The sequence below is a fragment of the Megalobrama amblycephala genome, linkage group LG15, assembly GCF_018812025.1.
Source record: "Megalobrama amblycephala isolate DHTTF-2021 linkage group LG15, ASM1881202v1, whole genome shotgun sequence".
Classification (NCBI taxonomy): Eukaryota; Metazoa; Chordata; class Actinopteri; order Cypriniformes; family Xenocyprididae; genus Megalobrama; species Megalobrama amblycephala.
Window position 1 is genome coordinate 7,702,528 of NC_063058.1, and position 26,556 is coordinate 7,729,083.

Below are 26,556 nucleotides of genomic sequence, written 5' to 3' on the forward strand. Positions count from 1 at the left end.
CATTAGACAAATGTTTCAAATCATGTACACACACGAGGCATGAAGGCTCCAGTCATCAGCAGTGTTGTTACTGTTGACTAAAACTAAAACTATCACAAATTGTTTTCAGTAATTGAAGTAGCCTAATGCTGAAATAAAATAAAACTTTAATGAACTTAAATGAAAATTAAGTTGAAAAGACTTAAAGGGTTAGTTCACCCAAAAATGAAAATTCTGTCATTTATTACTTACCCTCATGTCGTTTCACACCCGTAAGACCTTCATTAATCTTCAGAACACAAATTAAGATATTTTTGTTGAAATCCGATGGCTCCGTGAGGCCTGCATAGGGAGCAATGACATTTCCTCTCTCAAGATCCATTAATGTACTAAAAACACATTTAAATCGGTTCATGTGAGTACAGTGGTTCAATATTAATATTATAAAGCGACGAGAATACTTTTGGTGCACCAAAAAAAACAAAATAACGACTTATTTAGTGATGGCCGATTTCAAAACACTGCTTCAGGAAGATTCGGAGCACAAATGAATCAGTGTATCGAATCATGATTCAGATCGCGTGACTTTGGCTCTCCAAACAGCAGATTCGATACACTGATTCATTTGTGCTCCGATGCTATCTGAAGCAGTGTTTTGAAATCGGCCATCACTAAATAAGTCATTATTTTGTTTTTTTTGGTGCACCAAAAATATTCTTGTCGCTTTATAATATTAATATTGAACCACTGTACTCACATGAACCGATTTAAATATGTTTTTAGTACATTAATGGATCTTGAGAGAGGAAATGGCATTGCTTCCTATGAAGGCCTCACAGAGCCATCGGATTTCAACTAAAATATCTTAATTTGTATTCTGAAGATTAACGAAGGTCTTACGGGTGTGAAACGGCATGAGGGTAAGTAATAAATGACAGAAATTTCATTTTTGGGTGAACTAACCCTTTAAATAAAAATTAGAAATGTTGCCTGGCAGCTAGTTGAAATAAGTTTAAGTTGATGAACTAAAATGACTAACACTTAAAACTGAAATAAAAATATTTTAATAAAAATTATGAAAACACATAACTAAAAGTTTACTAAAAATGTAGACAATCTTCACAATTTAGCTTGTACCTTCTATTGTGCACAAGAGACAATTTTCCTTATAATTTGTCTCTTAAAATTTGAATATCATTTGATTTTTTTAATGTCATATTTCTCACTATCCTCACAAATGCATTTTATTCCTGTGAGTCTTATTTTTTTTTAAAAAAATAGAAAACTTTGACTCTTTAACAATGTATCCCTGTCTATTTGTTTTGTATAGAGATGAAGTGAGATTATTTTTTAAGTATATCCAGAAAATTAATTTCTTCTATGTTTAAAGTTAAAGCAAATTTAAAACCTCGGTTTTAAAAGTTCATGTTCAAAAATTGTAAAAAAAAAAAAAAAAAAAAAAAAAAAAAATGTCAGTATATCTTTTCCAAGAACAATGTGTGATATTAAATGTTGTTTTGTGGTTCATATCAAATATTTTCTTCTAATAAACCCACAAAGAGGCAAGCAAAACTAGACACCATTTTTGCAGTGCCTGAGATTTGAAGATATGGGGTAACGTTAAAGAAGAAAAGTTCCTTTTTATTATTTTTCCTTTATTATGACAGAACAGTAAGTTGACAGGAAGGGAAGTTGGAGAGAAAGAAAGGGGGATGGGATTGGGACAGGTCCACAAGCCAAGAGCTCAACTGCGCTATATGTCGGTGCGCTGCCCACGAGGCTACTGTCACCAGTGAAGGAGTTCCTTTTAAGACAAAAGAAGTCAATTCAATTAAAAAAACTTTAGATGGAATTTTATTTTATTCAGAAACTATTCTAATGCTTGATTTGTGTCAAAAATCTTTGAGGTATACCAGGTATATCTTTGATATGATTTTACATTGGGAACAAGATCTTTTATATGATGGTCTACATAACTGGAAATTCTATCTGTAAGATTACATACCAAAAACAATCGGTCTAAAAAAAAGGCTTTTTAGGCTTTTGTGAAGAACATACAAAAGAGCTTTTTGAGGATGTTCATTAAATAGAAATGAGATATCACCATTATATAGCATATAGCATTTTCAAAGGGTAGCTGTGGCTTGTCATGGATTTTTTTTTAGTTGGATCACATGCTAATTTCTTATAAAAACTTAAATTGTTCAGTTGTCTATGTACTTCAGATTTATAATCCATTTTGTCCATGACCACAATAGTTCTGCCCATGTCAGCGTGTTTTATAACTATTGACTCATTGTTCTAAGTTCAGAAAGTGCTGTATATTGTTCATGCAAGATATTTGTGAAAAAAGTGGAATACTTAAACACAAAGTCTGTAAAATAAACTGTTAAAAAGATTTGAAACTGAGTGTTTTTTAAATGGATTTCAAATTATTTTTCTGTTTACAATATGTTTCAATGGTATGATTTTTGTTCTTAGGAGGGATAAAAGCTCTGTTGGGGGTACAGTCAAAGACATGATCATTGTTCATAAAAAAAAAAAATTCTTCTAGATATCTATTTTTTTGTGCAGATCTAGAAGTTAAAATGTAGAATAAGTTGGGATGAATGATAGGCTACTGATATTTGAGCTGGTGTCAGTTCAGTTAAGTTGATGACTGGTGATATTGTGATCCGTCGTGGTCAATCATACAGCTACATCCTTCCTAAAAACAAACTAATTTAGCAGAAAACTGGGCTGCTGAGAATGGATTAATATTGAGGGAAAATCCGTTTCATGAAATGACTTAATAATGCAAGTAAAAATATAATGCAATAAAAATAATGCGAACAGCGACTCCTATAGGTTCAGTGACTCATGTTGCCCAAAATTCAGTTGTAATCCAATCTCGTAAACAGTAGTGGGCACTACATCACTTATTTTCTGCCCACTAAAATGGAATTAAAATGAACCAAATTTTGTCAAAAAAACGTAAATTAAAAGCATTCGTGAGCATATTTTTAATTGGGTATTAATTAATGTACCAAATAAAGCTAAATGTTCGGTCAAAAAGGTTAATTTAGAGATTATAAATGAATTAAATCCCGTTTAAAATGAGAATCTCATAAAACACAAAAAAGACTGAGTCCCGCTATATTACTCAGGCTGCACTGCAGTGTCTATTCACAGGCGCGATCCCACTACTGATCGGCACGGGGGCTTTGACCTGCTCCGTCACCGACCTGGGCCGGTTCACCCCTCCTTAGACGACCTGGTGGTCCCGGGCTCCCCCAGGAGCACCATATCGATACCGAACTTAGTGCGGACACCCGATCGGCATAGTCCACAGCAGCCCAGAACCCCTGAGCTCAAGCGGTCCGCCAGCCTCAGCCTCCCAGCAGCTTGGATTACAGGCACACGCCACTGTGCCCGGCGAAAGAACCGAGCATTCTGCAGTACTTCAATGTGACTGCGCTCAGTGTGCAGCGCGCCCTCTAGTGGCCGAGGAGAAAAACCATTGAAAGAAAGAAAGAAATATCTCGTACAGTATATATATACATATTTATTTACTTGAATATTTTAATTTAATTTATTTATGGATGGCCGCTATTACCGTAAAGAACTGGGTTCCCAAACATTCCCAACATGTAAAAGTTGGGAAACCCTTATTCAACGTCGGTTCAACGTCATTTCCGCTTGATGGCCTGAAAATGCAGGCGGCCATATTATATTAGAAAACACATTCACGCAGTAGCTTATTTACTCTGTTGAAGTGCAGATCAATTTTAAACAAAACTCTTTAGTTCAAGTTGAGGTGATCGCGTGAGGATGAGCGGCGGCACGCCGTATATCGGCAGTAAGATCAGTTTGATCAGTAAGGCGGAGATTCGTTATGAAGGCATTCTCTACACCATCGACACCGAGAACTCCACCGTCGCGCTCGCCAAAGGTGAGGAAAACACAAAACACTCTTCAAACATCAAAAGGCTATTTATGGTCGTCCTATGTGTTCGTATTTCGTGGCTATGCGTTGTATTTATCAACGAGGCCGCGTCTCAAAATGTAGTAAGCTCCCTAAACAGGCAGCAGTGTAGCCTCGTGCGGCACTTTTGGGCTTTATAAGCGCGTGTTACAGTTTTGAGCAACATATTGAGTTGCTGTAGTTTTGGGCATTATAAAGGCAAAGTAAATGCTTCTGTCATGTCCAAAAACAAAATTTGCCTACTGGCGAGGATTTTTTTTAGCATGTTGGTGTGTTTAATGAAGGATCCCCCCCTTTATCCAGCTGTTAGATCTAACTGTTGCCTAAATGATGCATTTTCTCACAAATTTAGCATGTTAACCAGGGTTTCTGCCAAAATACAACAGTTACTGTAGTTATTGTTGCGGTTTTAAAATATGGGATCCCATTCAAACAGTGTAAACGGAACAAAGTTGCCTCAGGTATTAATTATAGCCACTATGGTATTTTGGCTGAAACTGTGGACACTATGTTAAATTATAAATGTCCAACCTTTATACTTGACATTGATAGAATCTATTTCATTTAGGGCTCTCTGGATAATTTATTCCCAGTCTTTTCTATGTTTCAAGTGATAATACTATCTCTAGTATGCTAGTAATATAGCACACATTTAAGCTAAACTTTATATAATAATCAGAAAAGATGAATCACTTTCTGGTCAACTGAGATTTGAATATGAAGATGAATGTTAGCATTATGATTTTTCTAGTACTACAGCACACTTTGCACCATTTTGTTGTTTGGGAGCTCTGATGTGTGACGTCAAACTTAACAACCGGATTACTTGCTGAGCAAAAGCTCTTCAATTTTAAGAAGATTAGAGAAATCTCAGAGAAGACTAATTTATTGTTAATTACTTGGATGAAACTCATGTTTGGCTCTCTTGATGCTCGTTGCAGTGCGCTCCTTCGGTACGGAGGACCGACCCACGGACCGTCCCATCGCACCCAGAGATGAGACATTTGAGTACATTATATTCAGAGGAAGTGACATCAAGGACCTGACGGTGTGTGAACCTCCTAAACCAACATGCTCTCTGCCTCAGGACCCCGCCATTGTTCAGGTATATCCAAGAATGCACTCAGTTGTTAAGCCCTGTACAAATGAACAAATAAAGGTTTATAATAATGTGTTTTTGGCACATGTAGGCCAAAGTCTAGTGAGCTGCCTACTGTTAGATCCTTCTAGTATTTCAGGAAAGCCCAGCCTTTTTACTGGATCCGGTCCTAAACCAATTTACAGATTTTTTTTTTCTGATACCCAAAACTGTCATTAATTGTCTTCTATCAGCCAAAGAGGGAGGTAGTTGTGAAATGTAATTGTAGTCATTGTAAAAATGAGCTTAAAAACATTAAAATGGCTAAAATCTTGTGAAGAGAAATATCCCATGAAACCACATACGATTAAACAATAATAACAAGCACTGCAAGAGTGAGGAAAATAAGTATTCAAATATATTTAAATGATTGTAAATGAATAAGAGAAACAGTAAAGGAAATAAAACACAACACAAATATGATTAATCTCTTGCGCTACACTCATACAGGTTGCATCCAAGAATTTCTTAGATCCAGAGCCTAAAATTAACACTCGCCATGTGCCAAATGTGAGTAAAAATCTGCGTTGGCGTGTAGTGTTGTAGTCGACCACATAAACCGAGAACAAGACGCCTGGCCAATTTAAAAAAACAAAAAAAACATGGCTGGTAAATTTTCTCAAGTCACTTGGCCATTGGCAGGTGTAGCAAAAAGATGCCTTCACTACCAACACCACATTTTTGGGACTTGAGACAACTAGTCTTCTATATAATATTATTGAACTGTTACTTCATGCTTTTGGGAAGATTGGCATTTTCTGAAGGGCTGCCCCCAACTAAAGATTTTTCTAGTCTATTGTAGTCATTCATTTAAGATAATAATAGATTAAGTGCACGTTTATGATATTTATTTTAATTGCTTAAATACATACTGGGGTGGGTTGGCATATGAAAATGGTTTGCGTTTCAGGGATGAGAAAGAATGTTATATGTAATATTTATTACTAATATTTTTCTACATTACAGAGAAATACTAAACCATAATATTGAGCCTTTAAAAGATAAATTATGCACTCAAGCACAGGCATAAAGCAGAAAACAGAAAGGAGACTGTCTGAACATTTTAATTATTAACTAGTGTTTTCTGAGTCGGTGTCTGCTGCAATGATAGAGAAAATGAGGTTTCATACAGATTACATAATCAGAGAATATTTGTTTTGGATATTTGGATTGGTTCATTTAATAAACATTTCAGTATGTCTATAGACATATTTCTCATGTCTGTGAGACAATTATTTGCTGAGTTTCAGTTCATTTTTGTTAAACTCTCCAGGGGTCTGTTCTTCGTACCTCGCTAAATACATCTGAGATGATTTGACAGATGCTAGATCTTGTAATCGTGATAACTGATCTGTGGCTAATTTGGTTCTTCAAAAGAATTTGTGGATTGGATTAAAATATCTGGATTAAGTTGTCTGAGATTACTGCGTGTTCTCGTGTTCCTTGAAAAGGGCAGATGTATTGATTCTCGAAACCATGATCCGCAATGCAGCGATTGGCTGGAGTCGAGACAGCAACGTAATGACATCATATAATTAGAAAAGACACCTGATGAAAAACTTGACACATTTTGCTGGACCTTTATAATGAAACAGCCAAGCGAACATAATGACATTACGACATAACTGTTATGTAGATAATTGAAATGTGCACTTTTTTTTTTTTTTTTTTTTTTTTTACATGATTCCCAATTTAGATTCACAAGAATTCGTACATTTTTATTTCGATGTTGTACTTCGCAATTCTTTTATCTTTGAAGCAGATTTGTTACGTGACAGCATAAAATTAATTAAAAAATAATCAAAGTCAAGATCAAGTTATCTGCATCTCCTGTGCTGCATCAAGCCACTCCCTATTATTTTAAATGATTGTCCCTGGATAAGTTGAGTACTCTTGAAATAAAGTAGCAATGGCTGGGACAGATTTTAAGTATCAATTCCCCTTAAAAAGATGCAATCTAATCCCTTTTACATGAACTGTTGCTATGGCAGCAAGTCCAGGATGAGCGTTGAAGAACTGAACAATCCAAGATCATGCCAAATCATCATCAATCAAATCCAGCTAACCGAGTTAGCGATGTAAAAGAACGGACCCCAGTTGACCAAAATGGCAGAAAACACGTCCTGTTTGTTTTCTTTATTTTACAAAAGTACAATGTTTTGTTTTTATTCTGAATGTACACCAATAAAATTGGACACTTTACAGTTTCGAATGTTGTCTTACTCAAAAATGACAGTATTTTAAGTAGGGCTGTCAAACGATTAATCGCGATTAATCGCATCCAAAATAAAAGTTTGAGTTTGCATAATATATGTGGGTGTACTGTGTGTAATTATGTATATATAAATAAACACAAATTAATGTATATATTTAAGAGAAATATGTTATTTATGTACAAAATATTTTTATTTATATATAATATAAATTATATAAAAATATAAATAAATACATATACTTGTAAATATTTCTCAAATATATACATGAATGTGTTTGTATTTATATATACATAATTACACACAGTACACTCACATATATTAGGCAAACTCAGACTTTTATTTTGTATGCGATTAATCGCCCTAATTTTAAGTTCTTTCCGCTGTTTTCAGGAAAAAATGTAAGTGATCTCACCGGCTCCTCTGGATTAGTCCGCATGAACACTTGGATATGCACCAATAATAGTGCACATTTATCCAGGTTAACAGAGCGAGCAGCCATGTAAAGTAGCAAACATTAGGCTACTACTTGCATGTTTCAAATGATAAGCCATAGTTAGGCTGATGAATGATAGTCGAATGCTTGGATTTCCTTCCTGACATACTATACCTGACATACCACATGGAGCGCTGTTACGATCTGTCCCTCATGGACTGCTTGACTTCGCCACGTCCTTTTTTTTTTTTTTTTTTTTTTTTTTTTTTGGCGACTAACCGACTAATCAAAATTTGTTTGACACTAGGCTGATTTATAGTTCTGCATCAAAACTACACTGTAGTTATGTTGTAGGCTGTGTGTAGCATAGCCTATGGCGTAGCCTGACATGCACCTTTCCAAAAATGTAACGACGTGTAAATTCTACGTGGACAAGCGCTTTGATTGGTATGATAGAACCTCTCCCTGTGATTGTAATTGAACACTGACGTGGACAATGATGCAGAAGTATAAATGAAAACCGACGTGTAGCCTATGGTGCAGGTCCGACGCAGAAGTATAAATCAGTCTTTGCCCTCTTCCCGCCGACTAACATTTGGTTGACTTTTAGGGGCAGCTCTAGATTTCTGTAATATCTACTATATCAGGTATCTATGTAAATCAGGTGTTTGTATTTGGGCATTACAGAAGGTCATGTGGATCCACTGGATGGGTGTACTAATTACATTTAATTATTTCAACCTAATCCATTAATTTGTTTCCATAATTACATTTTCCTTTAACATTGGATTGGGTGCCTGTTATTAAGATTGTCTAAATCCATAACAAAAGAGAGGTAGCTCATTGCAGAGCCAGTGGGTGCAGCATGAAGTTAAAACAAAAGAGAAACCTGACAATACAACATCTACAGTTAAAAGCATTCCTGTCAGGAAGAGTAGATTTTTAGAAGATGACTGAGTTTGCTGAGAAGGTAATATTGTTGAGGTTTTTGTGTGGGGGGAAAACAAAATTGTTCAAAACAGTCATGGAACACAATTTAAACGTGTATGACGCAAATTAACCAAACCCTGCAAAACTATTCCATCCGAAAATAACTTGTGATACTGAAAAGTTCTGTCTAGTTAGGCAGCTCAGCTTTCATTTGCCAAAACTAGTGAGAACCTGTACTAAGAATTGAAGTCTTTGAGTCTTCTTTAATAATACATAATTCAAATATTGAATGTTGTTGGTTTTCAGTTTGCCAATGTCCGTAGTGCAGTTCTTAAGCAGTTGAGCTCATTATGCTTTTATTTTTTAGTCCTCTATGGGATCTTCTACTGCCCCACCATCATCTTTCCAGTCGGGGAACTCCTATGGACTGTTCAACCGTCCACAAGTCACAGCTTACACCCCCTTCAACCCTGCCCCGCTGGTCTCACCTCAGTTTGGGACTGTTGGAGTCGGTAAGTGTCCCTTCACAGCTCTGTACTGGAGAAGTTTCCGTTCAAACTAAACTGCAAAATACTTTGACATCCATTAATTTATTACAAGGTGCTAAGCAGAAGTGAAAGAACTGGATATTTGAGTCCATATTTGATGATCCTGTGGCACCTCTGATGTGTGTGCCTGCTCTTCCTTTCCTCACAGGAAGTACTTTGGGATTTTTTGGTAGTGACACTGGCATGACTGCAGCACTGTCTCAGAGCAGTGCTATTGCCTCTGCTTTCACCAGAGACACTCTGTGTGCATTCACAGAAGGTAAACCGTTCCCTGGGGACCAAAACAGACTATAAACCAAATGATTTGGGTTCATCTAACCATCAAATGAAATCAAATTTGCTTACAATTGATCAGTGTAAAGTAAAGCCTTGTGTTTAGAACTCTGCAAGATCCTAACACTTTGGTGGTCTTTTGTGTCTGTGTCTCTTTGTCTTTTGAAAGTTTCGTATGTTACAGTTTCATTTCTCACTCTCAGAGGCAGTTTTAAGGCACCTGCATGTAGAGGAAAAATTAAGAGGTCTAAAAGTTTTGATTACCACAACTTATGGGCCACGTACACACTGCAAAATGTTGGGAATTATAATCACATTTAAATGGGGGAGTGAATTATGTGTGTGTACAGAATACAGGAGTTGACATAATGTAAACAGGAAATATAAATTCCGTTTTAACCCATTTACTTGACCAAACTAACTTTGCTGACCAGAGACATACATTCTAGCTATAAACAGTCTTTATTCCAACCTTCTCGAGACTCAGTCTTGTTAAACTTGTAACTTGGTGCCCTCTTGTCATTGCAGTGTGTTCTAGCTCAATAGATCCATGCAAATCTTTCCTCTTTCACTGATTTTCCTTGGTAGTTCTCCAGACTCTTTTGGCTGTATTGTCCAGCCTAACATTCCTTGAGTGTTTCTAGCCTTTTTTACACTCAAGTCTATTGGGTCAGTTGTAATGGGAAATTCACTGCTCATCCTCTGGCTCATAGCTCACTTCTTTCTGGTGATTCCCCAAACGCCTTGCTAGGCTCCACATTGATTGGATGGGGAACTACCTATTGGTAACAACCACAGCAGTCATCCAGCTCCTTGTACTTGCTTTCCTCGCTGATGCCCCCAGTCTACCCTTATTCCAGGGTTCTGCCAGCTCTATCAGAACAATTTTCTTTCTCTCTGGTGACCACATATCTATGTCTGGTTTCAGGGTTGTGGATAAGATCAGATAAGAGTACTGAAACCTTCCACCTAGTTCTGTGTTCACTCCCTTGGCAATGGTGCAACACATTTGGCCTTGGGATGAGTGTCTGGCTTATTCCTTTATGAAATTGCATATGCCGGCTATGCCCTGACATAGCTTTGTCCTTTCCTGTTCAAAGATGCCTGTGAGCACTGATAGTACTTTATCACTGCACCACCTGTTCTTTCCTTGGGTTGCTGCTGCCTTGCAGCCTGACGGGATGTGTCATTGTCCCTCGAACCAAGAGCTTACACCGTAGGACCTTTCACAATCACCACCTGTGCAAGTTCCCCAGGGACGAGAGGGTGTTGCAGATCACCCTCAACAGAAAAGATTCAAAATGGCTCTAACCTTGTGGAGTAATTGTTATCTTCCTCTTGGAGAGGACCAACCTTGCCCAGCATCCTTGAAGCTCCTACTTTCCATCGGACCTTCCTCCCAGGTTTCTCACTCCAGTTTAGGCTATGTCTTGTGTCATTGAGCTGGATTAGTGATGGGGAACTCTGGTTCTCGAGGTATACTGTCCTGCATTGTTTAGCTCCACCCCTAATCAAACATACCTGAAAAATCTAACAAGTCTTAAGAATTACTTTAACCCTAATCAAACACTATTTATTTTAATCTCCTCATGACAGTGGACCTCGGGCTTCAGAGCTGGCCACCATTGGGCTGGACTGTCCCTTTTGCTAGAAGTCTAAAGCCTTGTTTAGCGAAGTGGCGTGGTGAGCCGCTTCTGGGATGCTTCTAAAATGCACTGCGGCGTGGCTGGTGTAAACGGCTTGGATAGCTGTGTCTAGGGCTGGGCGATATATCGCATGCGATTGTCACACACGTTTCGTCAGTAAAGCCGGTTCCCTGATTGCCGCTAAATCGCCATCACCTGCTTTCAAATGGAGCGGCATTTAATAGACAGAGCCGTAGTTCACTGACAAGCTATGCAATATCGCGTTCATTATCGAAGGCGATTCATCTGCAATATGAACGCGATATTGCGTGGCTTGTCAGTGATCTACGGTTCTGTCTATTAAATGCCGCTCCATTTGAAAGCAGGTGATGGCGATTTAGCGGCAATCAGGGAACCGGCTTTACTGACGAAATGCGCGTGACAATTGCATGCGATATATCGGTCTGCCCTAGCCGTGTCACAGCCGTAACGCGCCGCAAATGCGTGCAATGTAAGCGAGGCTTAAGAATCTTCCAGTGTTTGCGTTCCCTGTGATGTTCCTTGGCTTAAGTGGCCACTCCATCAGAGCTACCGGTGTGCTAGGAAGCCACTCCCACCATGTTCGTGTTGAGACGTTAACCTATAATTTGATGGCCTTTGTAGTTCCTGTAGGTCAGAAGCCAAATATCAAAATTTGTGACTGACTCAACTGCATTAACAACTAGTCCTTCAGTTGGATTCTGTGCACACTACAACGCTTAATATAAGTGTGGTTCTCATTACCTGACTTTTTCTGTTGTCGCTCCTGAACTCTGTGTGTACATGGCCACTGTGTCTGTCGAAATTCTGATTTAAGATTTCTTTAATTAATATGTATAGTTGAGTGTGTGTGACTGGATTGTGGTGATCTGTTGTTTAATCAAATTATTTAATTAACACAATTCACCAGATTTTGTCTAACTATCACCGATTTCCTCACTTCAGGGTGGCTGCGGTTCTTAACGGATTGGTTCACTACAGAATTAAATTTTTACTGATAATTTATTCACCCCCCATGTCATCCAAGATGTATGTCTGTCTTCAGCTGAAAATATTTTTTATTTTCCACTGGGGTACAACGGGTTGAAGGTCTAAATGGCAGTTTCAGTGCAGCTTCAAATGGCTCTACATGATCCCAGCCGAGGAATAAGGGTCTTATCTAGTGAAACGGTCGACCATTTTCTAAAAAAAAAAAAAAAAATGTATATACTTGAACCACAAATGCTCATCTTGCACTGCTCTGCACCACGCATTGCGTAATCACATTGGAAAGGTCACGCGTGATGTAGTCAGAAGTATTGCTTTAGGGTGAAATTCCTCAGCTGGGATTGTGTAGAGCTGAAATCCTGGAATATTTTCCTCAAAAACCTTCATTTCTTTTCGACTGAAGAAAGAAAGGCATGAACATCTTTGACATGGGAGTGAGTAAATTATCAGGAAATTAATTCTAAAGTGAACTTATCCTTTAACTTTTTTCCTTTGAACAGTGAGATTGACACCATTTACCTTATGTCTCTTAACATTCGCCATTTCTCTAATGCAGGTCACACCAGTCCGGCTCTTGACCCTCTCCGAAAAAGCCCCCCAGTGGAGCCTACTGCCCCATCAGCACCTGCAGTCACCACCACTGCTCCCACGACATTGGGCCGCAAGAGCCCTGTGTCAACTCGTGCAGCCTCCACCAATACGCAGATGCCTGTGGACCTCACAGAACAGATGAGGGGTGAGAATAAGTCTAGATACCACAGAACTGTGAAAGTTTGGCTGTTGCAGTTTAGTATTACCACTTTTCCAAATGGTCAACCAAGTATTCGCTCTCATTGGTTTGTGAACTGCCCTACAGTACATGAAATGAGTCATGGTGCCCACTTGTGGCCTGTGACTTGACTGTAACGCACTCAGGTCAAAAGTGGGAATGTCAACTTGGGTATTCCCAAACTTCATCTGCCATAAAGCATTAATGAAATGCGTATTTGAGTCACTCCTAGTTTGGAGAACATGTTTTAACATCCCAGGTAATTTAATTGGTTATCTCAGTTTTGCCAAACTGTTGTTGTTTTAACTTTATGAGAATGTTAGTTTCATGCACTAAAATGCTGTCCAGGCAGGTAGTTTAGTTTTTAAGACACAGCCTATGACTCAGTTACTGGACAAACTTGATGGATTCTGGATAGCTTACAGTTCTCAGGAGTTACAAGTCTTTTAGTAATGATTCAGAGAAAAGGAACAATAATAAAGATGGATATTTGACACCATTTAAGCAATACTGGTGTTAAAACTGGTTCTGCAACAAGGATTTGGTAAAGCTTAATGTGACTCATAGCCCTAAAGAGCTATACCCTCCCAGGTACTGATGTCCCGAAACCAAGCGTACCAGAGTCCAGTCAGTCCAAAGGAGGAAACAGGGATGCTACTAAACAGCTCGCAGGTTATAACACATCTGCTGAAAGCCCTTCACTGCTGTTATGTTGTGCTTTTGGATGCTAAAACCGCATGATTCTTATAAGAGCTTCGCCCGTCTGTTTCACGTGTCCATACAATGGCTTTTTTGCAAGCTCCTTTCATTAATAGGAACTTGTGAAAGCGTGAATCTCATGCAACCTGATGAGAAGAACATGCTTCACCCCAAAATCTAAAGGAGAAAATGCATAAAGAACATGAAGTAAAATGTGCATTATTATTTATTTCCTTTTACTTTGTTTTCATGAGATTCACTCAATGCTGTATTGTATTATACCTTTAAATGCTTTAAGCAGACGTGTCTGGAAAACGGCTGGTTTAAAGGGTTTCTACACCCCCAGACACTGTAGAAAATGTGTTTGCACTGCTGTGTGGAAAGAGCTTTGTGTCCTTATGATGCTTGTATGTTCACACTGTATTTGTTTATTTACAGTGATGCTTTTATTTTAATCGGCTTGATTTGCCTCCTCTTCAGTAGACAACTAATGCCTTTTTCTCTATACCAACGACTAAATGTAACTAATGTCTGTCAGGCCTCTATGAGGTGGTAATAGACTTTCCTTTAAATTACTAGCAACTGAACATCACGAAGCATGCTTATTAGAACGTTTCCTCCTTTTGCAATCTTTGATTTTCTACTTCATATATGGCCCACATTAGTATGTATTAATGACGTTATGCGTTTTCTAGAGCAATAACCCCGTGTTTGCTTGTGTTCTGCTCAGCTAGTGGGAATCCTGCTGCTCGCCGCGGTCGCGCTGGAGGTCATCGAGGTAGAGGTCGATTCCCTGTACGGAGAGAAGGACCTATGAAGTTTGATAAAGACTTTGACTTTGAGAGTGCCAATGCTCAGTTCAACAAAGAAGAGATTGACAAAGAGTTTCAGAGCAAACTCAAACTGAAAGGTACAAACAGACATTAAATGTGCAAGATCAGTCTTACTTATAGAAATAATATACTTTCAAAAAATGTATTTGGTCACTTAACTTCATAATTTCAATTGTTAATTGCAAGGAAAGTGTATTATAGTTTTAAATTAGTTAAATGCAGTTCGCTGAAATTTATAGTGCTTTTCTTGGCCCTTAAATCCTGCTTTTCTTTAACACTTAAAGGGATAGTTCACCCAAAAATGAAAATTTGATGTTTATCTGCTTACCCCCAGTGCATCCAAGATGTAGGTGACTTCGTTTCTTCAGTAGAACACAAATGATGATTTTTAACTCCAATCGTTGCCGTCTGTCAGTCAAATAATGCGAGTGGATGGGAACATTAAGAGTAAATAAAACTTGCATAGACAAATCCAAATTAAACCCTGCAGATCGTGACGACACATTGATGTCCTAAGACACGAAATGATCGGTTTGTGCGAGAAACCGAACAGTATAATTTTTTACCTCTAATACACCATTATGTCCAACCGCGTTCAGCACTCGTTAGTAAGGTCTGATCGCGCTCTGACAGCGGCAGTGATGTCTCGCTCTCATTGAAGTCCATTTTTTATATATATATATATATATACAGGGTATCCGCGGGGCATTGAAAAGCATTAAAAGTCATTAAATGGATTTTGTGAAAATCAAGGCCTTGAATGGCATTGAAAAGCATTAAATTTCATTTATACAGGCATTACATTTTTTAGATAGTTTTGAAAAAAAACTACCAGTTTATTTTGAATAAAGCCTAAATAATTAATGATTTGCTGTTGCAAAATATGTACATTGGTGTGATACGCACACGGAACCAGTTTGGTAATTGCCTCCGGCCGGTGCGAAATTGCCATAACGCCGGTTTAGACAGCGGCGGGCTGGGAACTGTAGACAGAAGGCTGCATCAGTGTTGCCAACTTAGCGACTTTTCAGGCCCCTTTTGCGACTTTTTTTCCTAAGAAAGCGTGTTGTGACAAATACAGCGACTTGTTAACCTGATCTAGCGTCCGAGACCCCCTGGTACAACCGCACGAGCACGAGATTGCTTTTCTGCCGCAGGCGCAGGAATTCGTTCCGCCTTTCTGGTTCAGCATTGAGGATGTGCGCTCAGTCAGAGAACAAATAAAATAGATAGGCCTACTATTGCTTCTAACCTGAGTGATCATTTTACGTGTACATATAGCTAAAATCACTGCAAATGTCTATTTTATGTGTATGGTGATTTTGTCAGACAACATCTCGATTAGGCTATAAATCAGGATTTTAGTGCTGGTTTAACACGTCAGGGCTCGAACTTTACTCTCCCGACCGGACAAGGACCTTATTAAAAAGTCAATACCAAAAAAACAAACAAACAAACAAACAAAACAAACTTGGTAATCACCAAAACGGGAGTATGAAATATTTTATTTCATTTAGTGTTAGTGGCGATCCATAGTGGATAATAATAGGCTGTATAATGTACTGACGATAACAGTGTTGCGCTGTTGAGGCTCGCGCAGCATCTCGAGGAGAAATGGAAACATGAGCAAAGCACACAAAAAGAAACTTGGTTAAACATACTGCAGTAAAAATTCAAAATGTGGAGTTTACTGGTAAGTAATATCACACGACCTGTTTTGCTAAATAGGCTACCATCACGATTAAAAATGTGACACTGATTTCATACAACAGTTCAGTTAACAAATAATTAATATTAAGCCACTTACATTTTAGAAGGAACATTGACTGTTTTTGTTCTATTTTAGCACCAAAAATCGTTTCAAACAAAGTTCACAGCAGTACTACCAAAGCGCAACTCTCAGCCTTGTTTTCATTACTGATTCAGCGTTTTGAACGAATCGGTTGAGTCAAAGATTAAATGACCCATTCATTCTTGAATGAATCAGCCATTGGAATGAATCATTTGAATGAATGAATCAGTGACACTCACTTATTAAGATGGTTACTTGACGCCACCTAGTGGTGGTTTAGTTTCATTTTTAAAATATAATTTCCCCTCTAACATTTCTTATTTGTATTTTCAAAAAATATTTTAAAAAATTCCATAACATTATTTAATGCAGTTGTAATCAATCAAAAATATGCAGATTTACATACGTCAAAGCTGCAATATTCTGAAAGGATATTGCTTCAGAACAAATTTGTTTCTACCAAAAACAAAAAAAAAAATTCCGGACAAACTACTGTTTTGCTCGTACAAGACAAAATATATAGATGAAACAATTTTATTGGGAGTTTGGCTTAAAATATATTAAGTGAGCAAAAGTGTAGCAGCAGAGAAGCAAACAAATGTAAAGGGCTGACACTTGGCAGAATGCGAATGCAACAATGACATGATGAAGTTTCTAATTGCCGTATGTCGTCATCTATCGACATTTAGCGGCATATATATATGGCATTAAAAAAATAAAAAATTGCCATTAAAAAGGCATTAAAAAGCATTAAATTAGATTTGATGAAACCTGTAGAAACCCTGATATATATATATATATATATATATATATATATATATATATATATATATATATATATATATATATATATATATATATATATATATATATATATATTATATATTATATATAATATAATATAATATAATATAAACAACATCCCCCATCCCCCTCTTCGGACCCCACCACCGCAACACCGGCGGTTGTTGGTGATTTACCACTGCGGTAGTAAAAAATTTGTCACAGCCCTACACTTAAACGTATACCACGGGTCTTTAATGACCCTCCTCCTCATTCATTTTATGTTAGACATCAATTTAGACCTCAACCTTCCTAATATTCCTCAATCAATTTGTTATGAACAAGAAAAAAAATAAGAAAATTATAAATGCCTGTTTTCCCATTCTTTTTTTTTTTTTTTTTTTTTGAAAAAAATTTTATAGGGTCATTAACGACCCAAGGTGTGTAACAGTGTAAGTATTTTTTTTTTTTTTTTTTTTTGCACAGCAATAATTGAATCTTTGATGACTGAATAAGTGCAGTTCACCTTTATTGCCACAAGGTGGCAATGTCTGATACACAATAATGAAGTGACGTTTCACTCATAGTTACTGCAGGCAGAAAACAAAAGAATATGAAGTATCATCTGCAAAACTTGAAATGACTCAGTGATTTACTCCAGAGCAAGTACTGAACACAATCAAATATTACTGTCACTTGATGGTGGATCTGGTGTCGAAGCTGTCAGTGATCAAAATATTGATTTTGACTATGTTGAAAATGATTGTTTTGAGATTGTTTGTATGAGATTAAAAATATGAGCCAGATGCTGAATGTACTGACGAAGACAGTGATGGTATAAAACATCAAAGCACTTCATATTCTTGTAAAACATGACAAACGATTGAAACAATGATTGAATTTTTATTTGAAGTAAAACTAATTTGACATTACGAAGTGTCCATAAGTGTTTAAAAAACAGTGAAATGTGAAAGTGTATTCGGCACTTAAGTGGCCTTTTATTTAATACATTATCTGCAAGTACAGTGCACTTTTTAATACTTTTAATATCTGAAGTGCACATTCAATATAATTAAGCACTTTTTTTTTTTTTACAAAAAGGAAAGCAAATGGCATTATCATGCTGTAGTCTAATTGATATGCAGGTATAGTTCTCTGTAATAATTGTGGATGTTTGTTCAGATGAGAAGCCCGATAAAGCTTTGAATGGCGAGGATAAGGGTGATTCAGGGGTCGACACTCAGAACAGTGAAGGAAACGCTGAGGAGGAAGATCATCTCGGACCAAAGTGCTACTATGATAAATCCAAGTCCTTTTTTGACAACATCTCCTGTGATGATACAAGGTCAGATCACACAGCTTTAATATGAGCCTCCATTTGTAAAATGTCTGTTGTTACATGATGCGACAATCATGATCTTACCTGATTCTAAACAGGAAGGCGGCCGAGAGGTCTGGAGGATCAGGTTTCCCCCGGTGAGTACAACAGAAGCCAAAACTACTGTATGGCAGAGGAAGTAAAGCCTCAGTTTGTATAGAAACTTGCTACAAGCACTTTGTAAAATGTTTTTGATCTTGTTCTCATTTCTCGGCTAATCAGAGAGAGGAGGAATACCTGGGCAGAAGAGCGGCGGATGAATGCAGAGACGTTTGGCATCCCGTTAAGACGGGGTCGCGGAGGCTTCAGAGGTCGTGGCGGCATGGGCTTCAGAGGGGGCCGGGGCCGTGGATTCAGTCGGGGGTCGTTTGGATCATACCCTGGAGGAAGTGGGTTTAGAGGAGGATTCAGAGGAAGTCAAGGAGGAAGAGAGTTCTCAGATTTTGAATACCGGGTAATGAATGAGGCAAAAATGATTCTTGTGAGAAGGATCAATAGTTCACATAAATGTACTTTTAAAATATATGGTGCTTTCCACTAGTAGGGCACAAATTGTTGGCTCATTTTTTAAAAACATAAGAGAGCAGGAGCTAGTTTTAAATGCATCAAATGTCTGTTCCCCTAAACCCACAAAAAAGGGCTTTGGACTTGGATCTCGGCTTACCTTGAGCATCGTGAATTTATAGAATGATAAAAATGGTTTTCCCCACAACTGAATTTAAAGCTGCAGTACAGAACTTCTACTTCTCTATCGCCATCTCTTTTTGAAACACAAAATTGCAAGTTCCTTGCAGAGTTTTTTTTAAAAAAAATTTTATGGGTTGTTTCAGCACTGCTCCTGTGCAGATGAATCTGATCATCGATATGACAATAACTGCCTTACTAAGCATTTATCTGAAAAAATGACATCTGTCAACATTTGATGCTTTTGTTCTGACCAAATGTAAACATAAAGACAAATGACCTCAAACTGACATTTCCTGTGGAATCAGACCTGACAGCTCAAATTATAAATTATTTTTATAAGCTTACCATTGTGAATCAGGGTAAGGTAAGAAGACAGTTTTGAACACTTATGTCTTATGTATTTGCTTAAAGGTGCCCTAGAATTAAAAATTGAATTTATCTTGGCATAGTTAAATAACAAGAGTTCAGTACATGGAAAAGACATACAGTGAGTCTCAAACTCCATTGTTTCCTCCTTTTTATATAAATCTCATTTGTTTAAAAGACCTCCGAAGAACAGGCGAATCTCAACATAACACCGACTGTTGCGTAACAGTCAGGGTGTACGCCCCCAATATTTGCATATGCCAGCCCACGTTCCCAACATTATGAAAGGCATTAGACAAGGGCAGCCAGTATTAACGTCTGGATGTGCACAACCAAATCATCAGACTAGGTAAGCAAGCAAGAACAATAGCGAAAAATGGCAGATGGAGCAATAATAACTGACATGATCCATGATATCATGGTATTTTTAGTGATATTTGTGAACTGTCTTTCTAAATGTTTCGTTAGCATGCTGCTAATGTACTGTTAAATGTGGTTAAAGTTACCATCGTTTATTACTGTATTCATGGAGACCAGAGCCGTCACTATTTTCATTATTAAACACTTGCAGTCTGTGTAATGCATAAACACAACTTCATTCTTTATAAATCTCTCCAACAGTGTAGCATTAGCCATTAGCCACGGATCACAGCCTCAGATTCATTCAGAATCAAATGTAAACATCCAAATAAATACAATACTCACATAATCCGACGCATGCATGCAGTATGCATGACGAACACTTTGTAAAGATCCATCTGAGGGTTATATTAGCTGTGTAAACTTTGTTTATGCTGTTTAAGGCAAGCACGAGCTCCGTGGGCGGAGAGTACGAGATTTAAAGGGGCCGCAGCCTGAATCGGCGCATATTTAATGATGCCCCAAAATAGGCAGTTAAAAAAATTAATAAAAAAAATCTAGGGGGTATTTTGAGCTGAAACTTCACAGACACATTCAGGGGACACCTTAGACTTATATTACATCTTGTAAAAAAACATTCGATGGCACCTTTAAACTGATTTTTATTTTTTTTTTAACCAAAAAAGTTTCATACTGTAGTTTTATTTTAAAAGAATGTGCAACCCTGTTATGGCATGATTTCCCCCCTTTTAAACAATGAAGCATTTCATTAAATTGTGACACAAAGGAAATGACATCATTTATTAACATGGTGAATGGAAAAATATCTACTTTCTGTATTTTATTCCCCATTGTAGGCCTGATAGTAGGGCTGCTCGATGATGGCAAAAATCATCACGATATCTTTGGTCAATATTGAAATCATATGATCGAAGTCTCGTTTCATGATATGAGTGATTTTAAATGGCAATGAAATTTCAGAATTATTGATTGAAACAGTCAGCAATACAATAAGAACAAGGAAACGACAAATAAAAAAAATACAACAGAACAAGAATACAAGTTAAATAAACAGTGCTTTAGTGTCCAGTGAACAGTGTCTCTTAATGTGATTTTAATAGCATTGTTTAATATCAAGCACGTCCCGCAGTTTAGCAACAGTAGACTGAATTTTACAACACTCACTTACTTGGCTGATTTGGATGTTAATTTTGTCTTAGGAAGTAACGAAAGCGCACCACCATGAAGGAAAGGATGGTGCACTGGGCAGAATGCGGCAGCGACACAATCGTTTCACGTCGATTATATTGTTTTCATAATCATTGGTAGCTGAAATTGACAAATCAGTTACGATTAATTGCACAACCCTACCTGATAACATTTAAGCACAACCATTCAACTTTGTTGCCAAATTTACTAAAAGAGAAATTCTTAAATGTATGGGAAATATAAGTACTATTAAGGCCCCGATATACTTCAAACAAAGTTCTTTTTCGTTCTTCGTTTAGGAGTAAAACGAAGTTCGAAATACGTGACCAGCGATATACTGTTATTGAACATCTGACGCCGCCCACACTGCCGAGATCGACGGTTTGATGAATATGTAAATGCATGCTGTGCACTTTCTTCTCGGTAACAAAATAAACGCAACAAAAACTCAACAGACGAAATGAGTCAGAGAAGAGTTCCACGCGAATGAAGGCGGAGCCTCAGCACACACCTATTACATTATTGTCACGGACAAATGGTAGTATGAAGGTGTTTTGCAACTTTTCCTGAAAGTTCGCTTTGGCAGGCCGTTTCGAACTTCCAAAAAGAACACAAAACGAACTTCGTTTTGGCCTGATTTTGTTTGAAATGACGTCACATCAGTTCGTTCTTCGATTTCGTTTGCAGTATATTAGGGCCTTTAGTCAACGTTTGGTTGCAGATTAGACCCTTGAGTGTTCAACCCTGTTCTTTTTTTTTTTTTTTTTTTTCTGTTTTTATTTGTTATATTTAATGTTTTTCGTTAGAATCAGGTGTTAAATATAGAAAAAAATGAATTTAAAAGAACTTTTTCCTTTATTTTTTTTTTAATGAATAACCAATCACTGTTTTTGTCTTTGTTTCTCCAGAAGGATAACAAAATCGCTGCATAGTGAACACAGGAAATGGATTCAGAAGACCTGACTTGTGTGGGAACTGCGTTTCAGGTCACAACGTGGAGATAAATGTACGTGTTGTAAATCTGTCACCAGCACTGGGGTTCGACTGCTTGAAACCTGGATATTAAAGAAGCATCTACTCTATTTCTTCCTGAGGAGTGGAACACATGCAATCTTTCGAATTGTTAATTTGAGAATAATATTTCAAGATGGATTCAAATATATTATGGTTTCTGAGGGACTTTTTTGTTGTTGACCTTCCATGCTCAACCTGAATTTGATATACTGCTGCTTACAGCTAACGGATTATCTATAACGACACATTGTGATGATTTTGATCACTGAATGAGCTTTATTTTTGACTTGATTTGCTATAAAGTATCTTACAGTGTATTTGGCATCAGAATAGACCGCCTGGAAGTGATATTACCATATTTTTCTAATGTAATTTCATTCTTCAACCCCCAAAATCACTATTCCTGTAGTAAGTAGGGATTTTTAAAAAAAAAAATATATATATATAGAAACGTGGTACATCTGACTTGGATTTATTTGGATGTGTTCATCCCTTGTAAGAGGTCTATAGTTTAAAGTGAGCTTCCTCGAGCTTTGAGGCGAGTGTCAGTATTGATCGTTCACTAAAGGACATTTTAGATAAAATGGAAAAAAAAAAGAAAAAAAAACACGGAAATGCTGCGTTTGAGGGAAATTACTTTTCGAATATGTAATGGCACAATTTCAACTAAAATGACACGATATGGTCAACCAATGCAAAGTGACTCAGCGATATGTTTATATATTATATGGATTTATATTTGATGAGGTACACTTTGCAGCATGTAGCACTTTGTAGCAGATGTTCACTGATGAGTGAATGTCCATCTTTACTTAGACAACAATGCTACTCTGTGAATCTACGAAAATCTGTACTGCAGTTACTTTGACGACGTGTTTTGTCACTTTTGAGCTTTCGCCACTAACAGTTCTATGGCTGTCGTTCAACATCGAGGTCGTATATTCGTCACGTCGTAAAACTGACATATCTACACTGAGCCTAGAGCTCGCTGGGAAGTGAGTCGTTACGATTCTTTTAGATATTTGAGAAGTTAATTAATTAGCGCTACTTCCTAGTGGGTCGTTTCTTCTGCTTTCTATCTTTAATGTGACCGGAAGCTGGATATGTTGTGTAGAATTATTATGCAGGCGCCGTTTAGCTTTTCCCATCTCTGCTGTGTTTAATAATCACTGACTGCACTAGCATGATGTCATAGTGACACGTAACCTCATGCAGCTTTACCTGACGTGCACATCGTGATGTCATATCCACACCTGTAGATCACTCAAGATGTCACTATGTCGAGTTTTGTAATCAACTTTATTTTTGGTCTCGGACATCTTTTCCTCGCAGTGAATTGCTCATGTTAGATTGATTTGTGTCACTAAAGTTGAAGGTTTGATCTTTTAACGGGGCAGTTTTGATTATCCGTTCACTTCAGATCTGGTTGTGTAGCGTATGGTCATGACATCACTGCAAAAATGTTTCGTCTTGTTAAATGTTTGTTGAAACTGTTGGGATATTTGGGCAAGTTGATGATGAAATAAACTTTGTTTTCAGATTATATATTAAAGTCTGTAAGACCCAAAACACTTTGAGTTTTGGTGTTTGTATGAAATATCCTCTTGCACTTTTCAAGCTCTTAAATTGAGAGAACAGACGCTTTGTTCCAGAAATACACATTTGAATTTGACTAGAGTGAATCATCTGAAGCACATGCAGTAATGGAGCTGTGTGGAATTAATTGGTCAATATGAACAATATATAGTAAAATTAGGACCGTTACAGTAAAAGGATCCAGCTTGTATTATTAGTTAGTTCGTTTAATGCCCATTTTAGAGACCATGTATTGCAGTTTTACATTTGTGTAAATTCCAGTTGTACATTTTGTTCAATGTTGGAACAGTAATATTCTCGTGTAAACAGGAAGTTGCTGCATGCAGGTCTTGTCACAAACCACCAATATAGGCAGTGCTTGTGAGGCAAATACTGTTCTGGAAATGTCTTGTGATAAACACACAATCCTTCCTTCAGGGTGACACTTTCATTTTGAACCTCAGCATGGCATCTGTTCATAACTACATGTAAAGAGGTTTTTACTAGATGCAAGAATAAAATGTTTACTATCTGTTGTGTGATTTGTTCACTTCTTTGGGTTGAGCTGTCTTTACGCTCTATACGTTACTCTTGCATATTTTTAAAATGAGTACTTCTTACAGAAATAATATACTTTAAGTGCAAACTGAATGTAATGATTTCAGACATTATTGCAAATTGAAAATGCAGTTTAGAGGTAAATGCAGTTAGTTGAACTTGAACATACAATTCAGTTGTATTTGAAATATTTAAAGTATACTGACTAAACAGTTTGTCACTTCATGTATGTCATGTGTTTACATGTTAAATTTGTAATGAAGTTGCAATTTAGTACATTTAAAATAGTAACTTTAAATATATCAAATGACACTATAAAATTATAATCGAGAAATTTGTGCTTTAGTGTGTTCGTAATATAATAGTTATGCTTTAAAGCATGACAAAATATTGTTTTAAAATGGTTATTTTAGTATAATTGGGATGAATAACTTTATTAATATTTTGAATGTTTATTTTTGTCTTTCATTTTAAATTTCGCTAAAGCTGTAAGCAAATGAAGTTTTGCGAAGGAACACAAAACTTGCGAGAGAACGCAAAGCATCAAAATATATTTTTTCCTCCACTGTCTTTTTTCCCCATTACTTTTCCATATAGGTTTTATATATATATATATATATATATATATTTTTTTTTTTTTTTTTTTTTTTTTTTTATTTCAACAAACGTGTGTTGTTGTTTTTTTTATGGTTTTAGTTTCAGTTAATAACCTGATATAAAACTGTTAATTTGACATTACAAAGTCCACTTTAGGGTGTATTCACACCTGTCTTGTTTGGTTCGATTGAATCAAACTGAAGTTCGTTTCCCCCCTTGGTGTGGATTTTTTGGGCAGGTGTGAATACAGCAATCTCACTTAAGTGTGGACCAAACAAACTGGTACAGTTAGAACACAGTTGGTTTTGTTTACAAATTTTGGTTCACTTGCAAAAAGGGCAGTGTAAAAGCGAACCATAACAAACAAAAAAATGAACATTGTATTTGGTCCGGACCAAAGCAAGTGAACAAGCGGACTTTCCTGGTGTGAATTCCTGAGTGTGTTAAGAAAAATAGTCATGGAAACAAGCTCTCTTTAATTGCAGTTACATGGCCTTTTATTTCATTAATATTACTTTGAAGTACACTACAAGATGGTTTGAAGTACACTACAAGAGCACATTCAATACAGTTAAGTGCACTTCTTTTTCACAATGGCCAGTCTTAAAATTCTGTGCACTTATGAAATAGTTTTGAATATAATAAAAATTATTTTTAGTTTTAATGTTAAACAAGCTGGCATTCTTATAGCTCCAGTTACACAAACTTTTGTTTTGTTTTGTGATTGGTTCCATCTTGTGGTGACATAAACCAGAAAATGTTCACTGTGATGTAATAAAAATAATAAAAGAAATTTATGTTTTAAAACACTGTCACTTAATGGAAAACATTGCTACAGTTTCATGCCAACCTTTAGAACTTCAGTAGCAAAAATGAAAATCACATTCCTGCATAAATAAATGTGCAGGAAGATAAACAATTAAATAAATACATAAATAATTAGATGCACCCATCAATTCAAAAATAATACAACATAAAACAAATGGATGGGGAAATGGAAAAATGTAGGCAATGCAAAATTGAAAATGTATTTTTATTCTATATTTTTGTTTTTCTGGGGGTACGTGAACAAAATAGTTAATTTAATTCTACCTTAAAATAATATTAAAATCGAGCATGTATTTCTAACTGCCAAAATGTCGTAAATCCAGTACATTTAATGAAATTACCTCATCATTTGCAGTCAAAATGACTGTATCCACACAAGCAGCATGCATATGATAGATTGCGTGCAGTCTGCTGCATTATATCGCGCTAAATTACTGCCGTTCTCGACAACGCACCTTTGTAAAAGTAGAGATTAAGCACTTACTCGCATGAAGAACAAATATAGACACAGATAATGGATTGATATCGATTAAGACTCAAACTTTCTTCGATACAAAAACATACCTTGTGTGAGTTCTTGTATTTAATGATGATAACGAGCAAGAATGCATTTGTTCCCAAATATCCACATGACTGCAAACGTGACATATATACAACAGGTCAAAAAACAAAATGTACATTTTAAACACAGTACTGTCAGTATTTACTCTATTTTGCAATGAAATAATAGTTCTGACGAAAACCACAGCAGAACTACAACACACGTCTGTGTTTCGCGAACAATTCTGCGGCTTTGAACGAATCGTGAGTCAATGATTCAATGATTCATTCACAGCCAAATGCTTCGTTACTGAATGAATGACTCGATGACTCATAAAAACAGTGACTTGCTGCCACCTACTGGCGGTTTTAGTTTAATATTTAAAAGTATCACTTAGTTTTATCATCATTGCATATTTCTCTATTGAAAATTTTT

General features: G+C 36.8%; 1 protein-coding gene across 5 annotated transcripts; it reads left to right on the forward strand.

Moving 5' to 3' along the window:
* Nucleotides 1–3,641: 3,641 nt before the first annotated feature.
* On the forward strand, nt 3,642–24,129 carry lsm14aa (LSM14A mRNA processing body assembly factor a). 5 transcript variants are annotated; one of them, XM_048157804.1, is made up of 12 exons: nt 3,642–3,910; nt 4,885–5,048; nt 9,028–9,172; nt 9,357–9,467; nt 9,685–9,726; nt 12,689–12,868; nt 13,493–13,573; nt 14,331–14,510; nt 18,191–18,353; nt 18,446–18,484; nt 18,609–18,840; nt 21,917–24,129. In XM_048157804.1, the coding sequence occupies exons 1-12, from the start codon at nt 3,790–3,792 to the stop codon at nt 21,938–21,940; spliced, it is 1,482 nt and encodes a 493-aa protein (XP_048013761.1). In that variant the 5' UTR covers nt 3,642–3,789; the 3' UTR covers nt 21,941–24,129. The 5 variants fall into 5 exon arrangements, with proteins under 5 accessions (XP_048013761.1, XP_048013763.1, XP_048013762.1 ...); XM_048157806.1 differs by lacking the exon at nt 13,493–13,573 and having other exon boundaries at nt 3,643–3,910; XM_048157805.1 differs by lacking the exon at nt 9,685–9,726 and having other exon boundaries at nt 3,643–3,910.
* Nucleotides 24,130–26,556: the final 2,427 nt, after the last annotated feature.

What these genes read in the sequence shown, in the direction of transcription:
- lsm14aa (XM_048157804.1), top strand. Translation starts at nt 3,790, where the DNA reads ATGAGCGGCGGCACGCCGTATATCGGCAGTAAGATCAGTTTGATCAGT. An exon ending in CACCGTCGCGCTCGCCAAAG is followed by an intron (nt 3,911 to 4,884) that starts GTGAGGAAAACA and finishes TGCTCGTTGCAG; the next exon opens with TGCGCTCCTTCGGTACGGAG. An exon ending in TCTGTGTGCATTCACAGAAG is followed by an intron (nt 9,468 to 9,684) that starts GTAAACCGTTCC and finishes TCTCACTCTCAG; the next exon opens with AGGCAGTTTTAAGGCACCTG.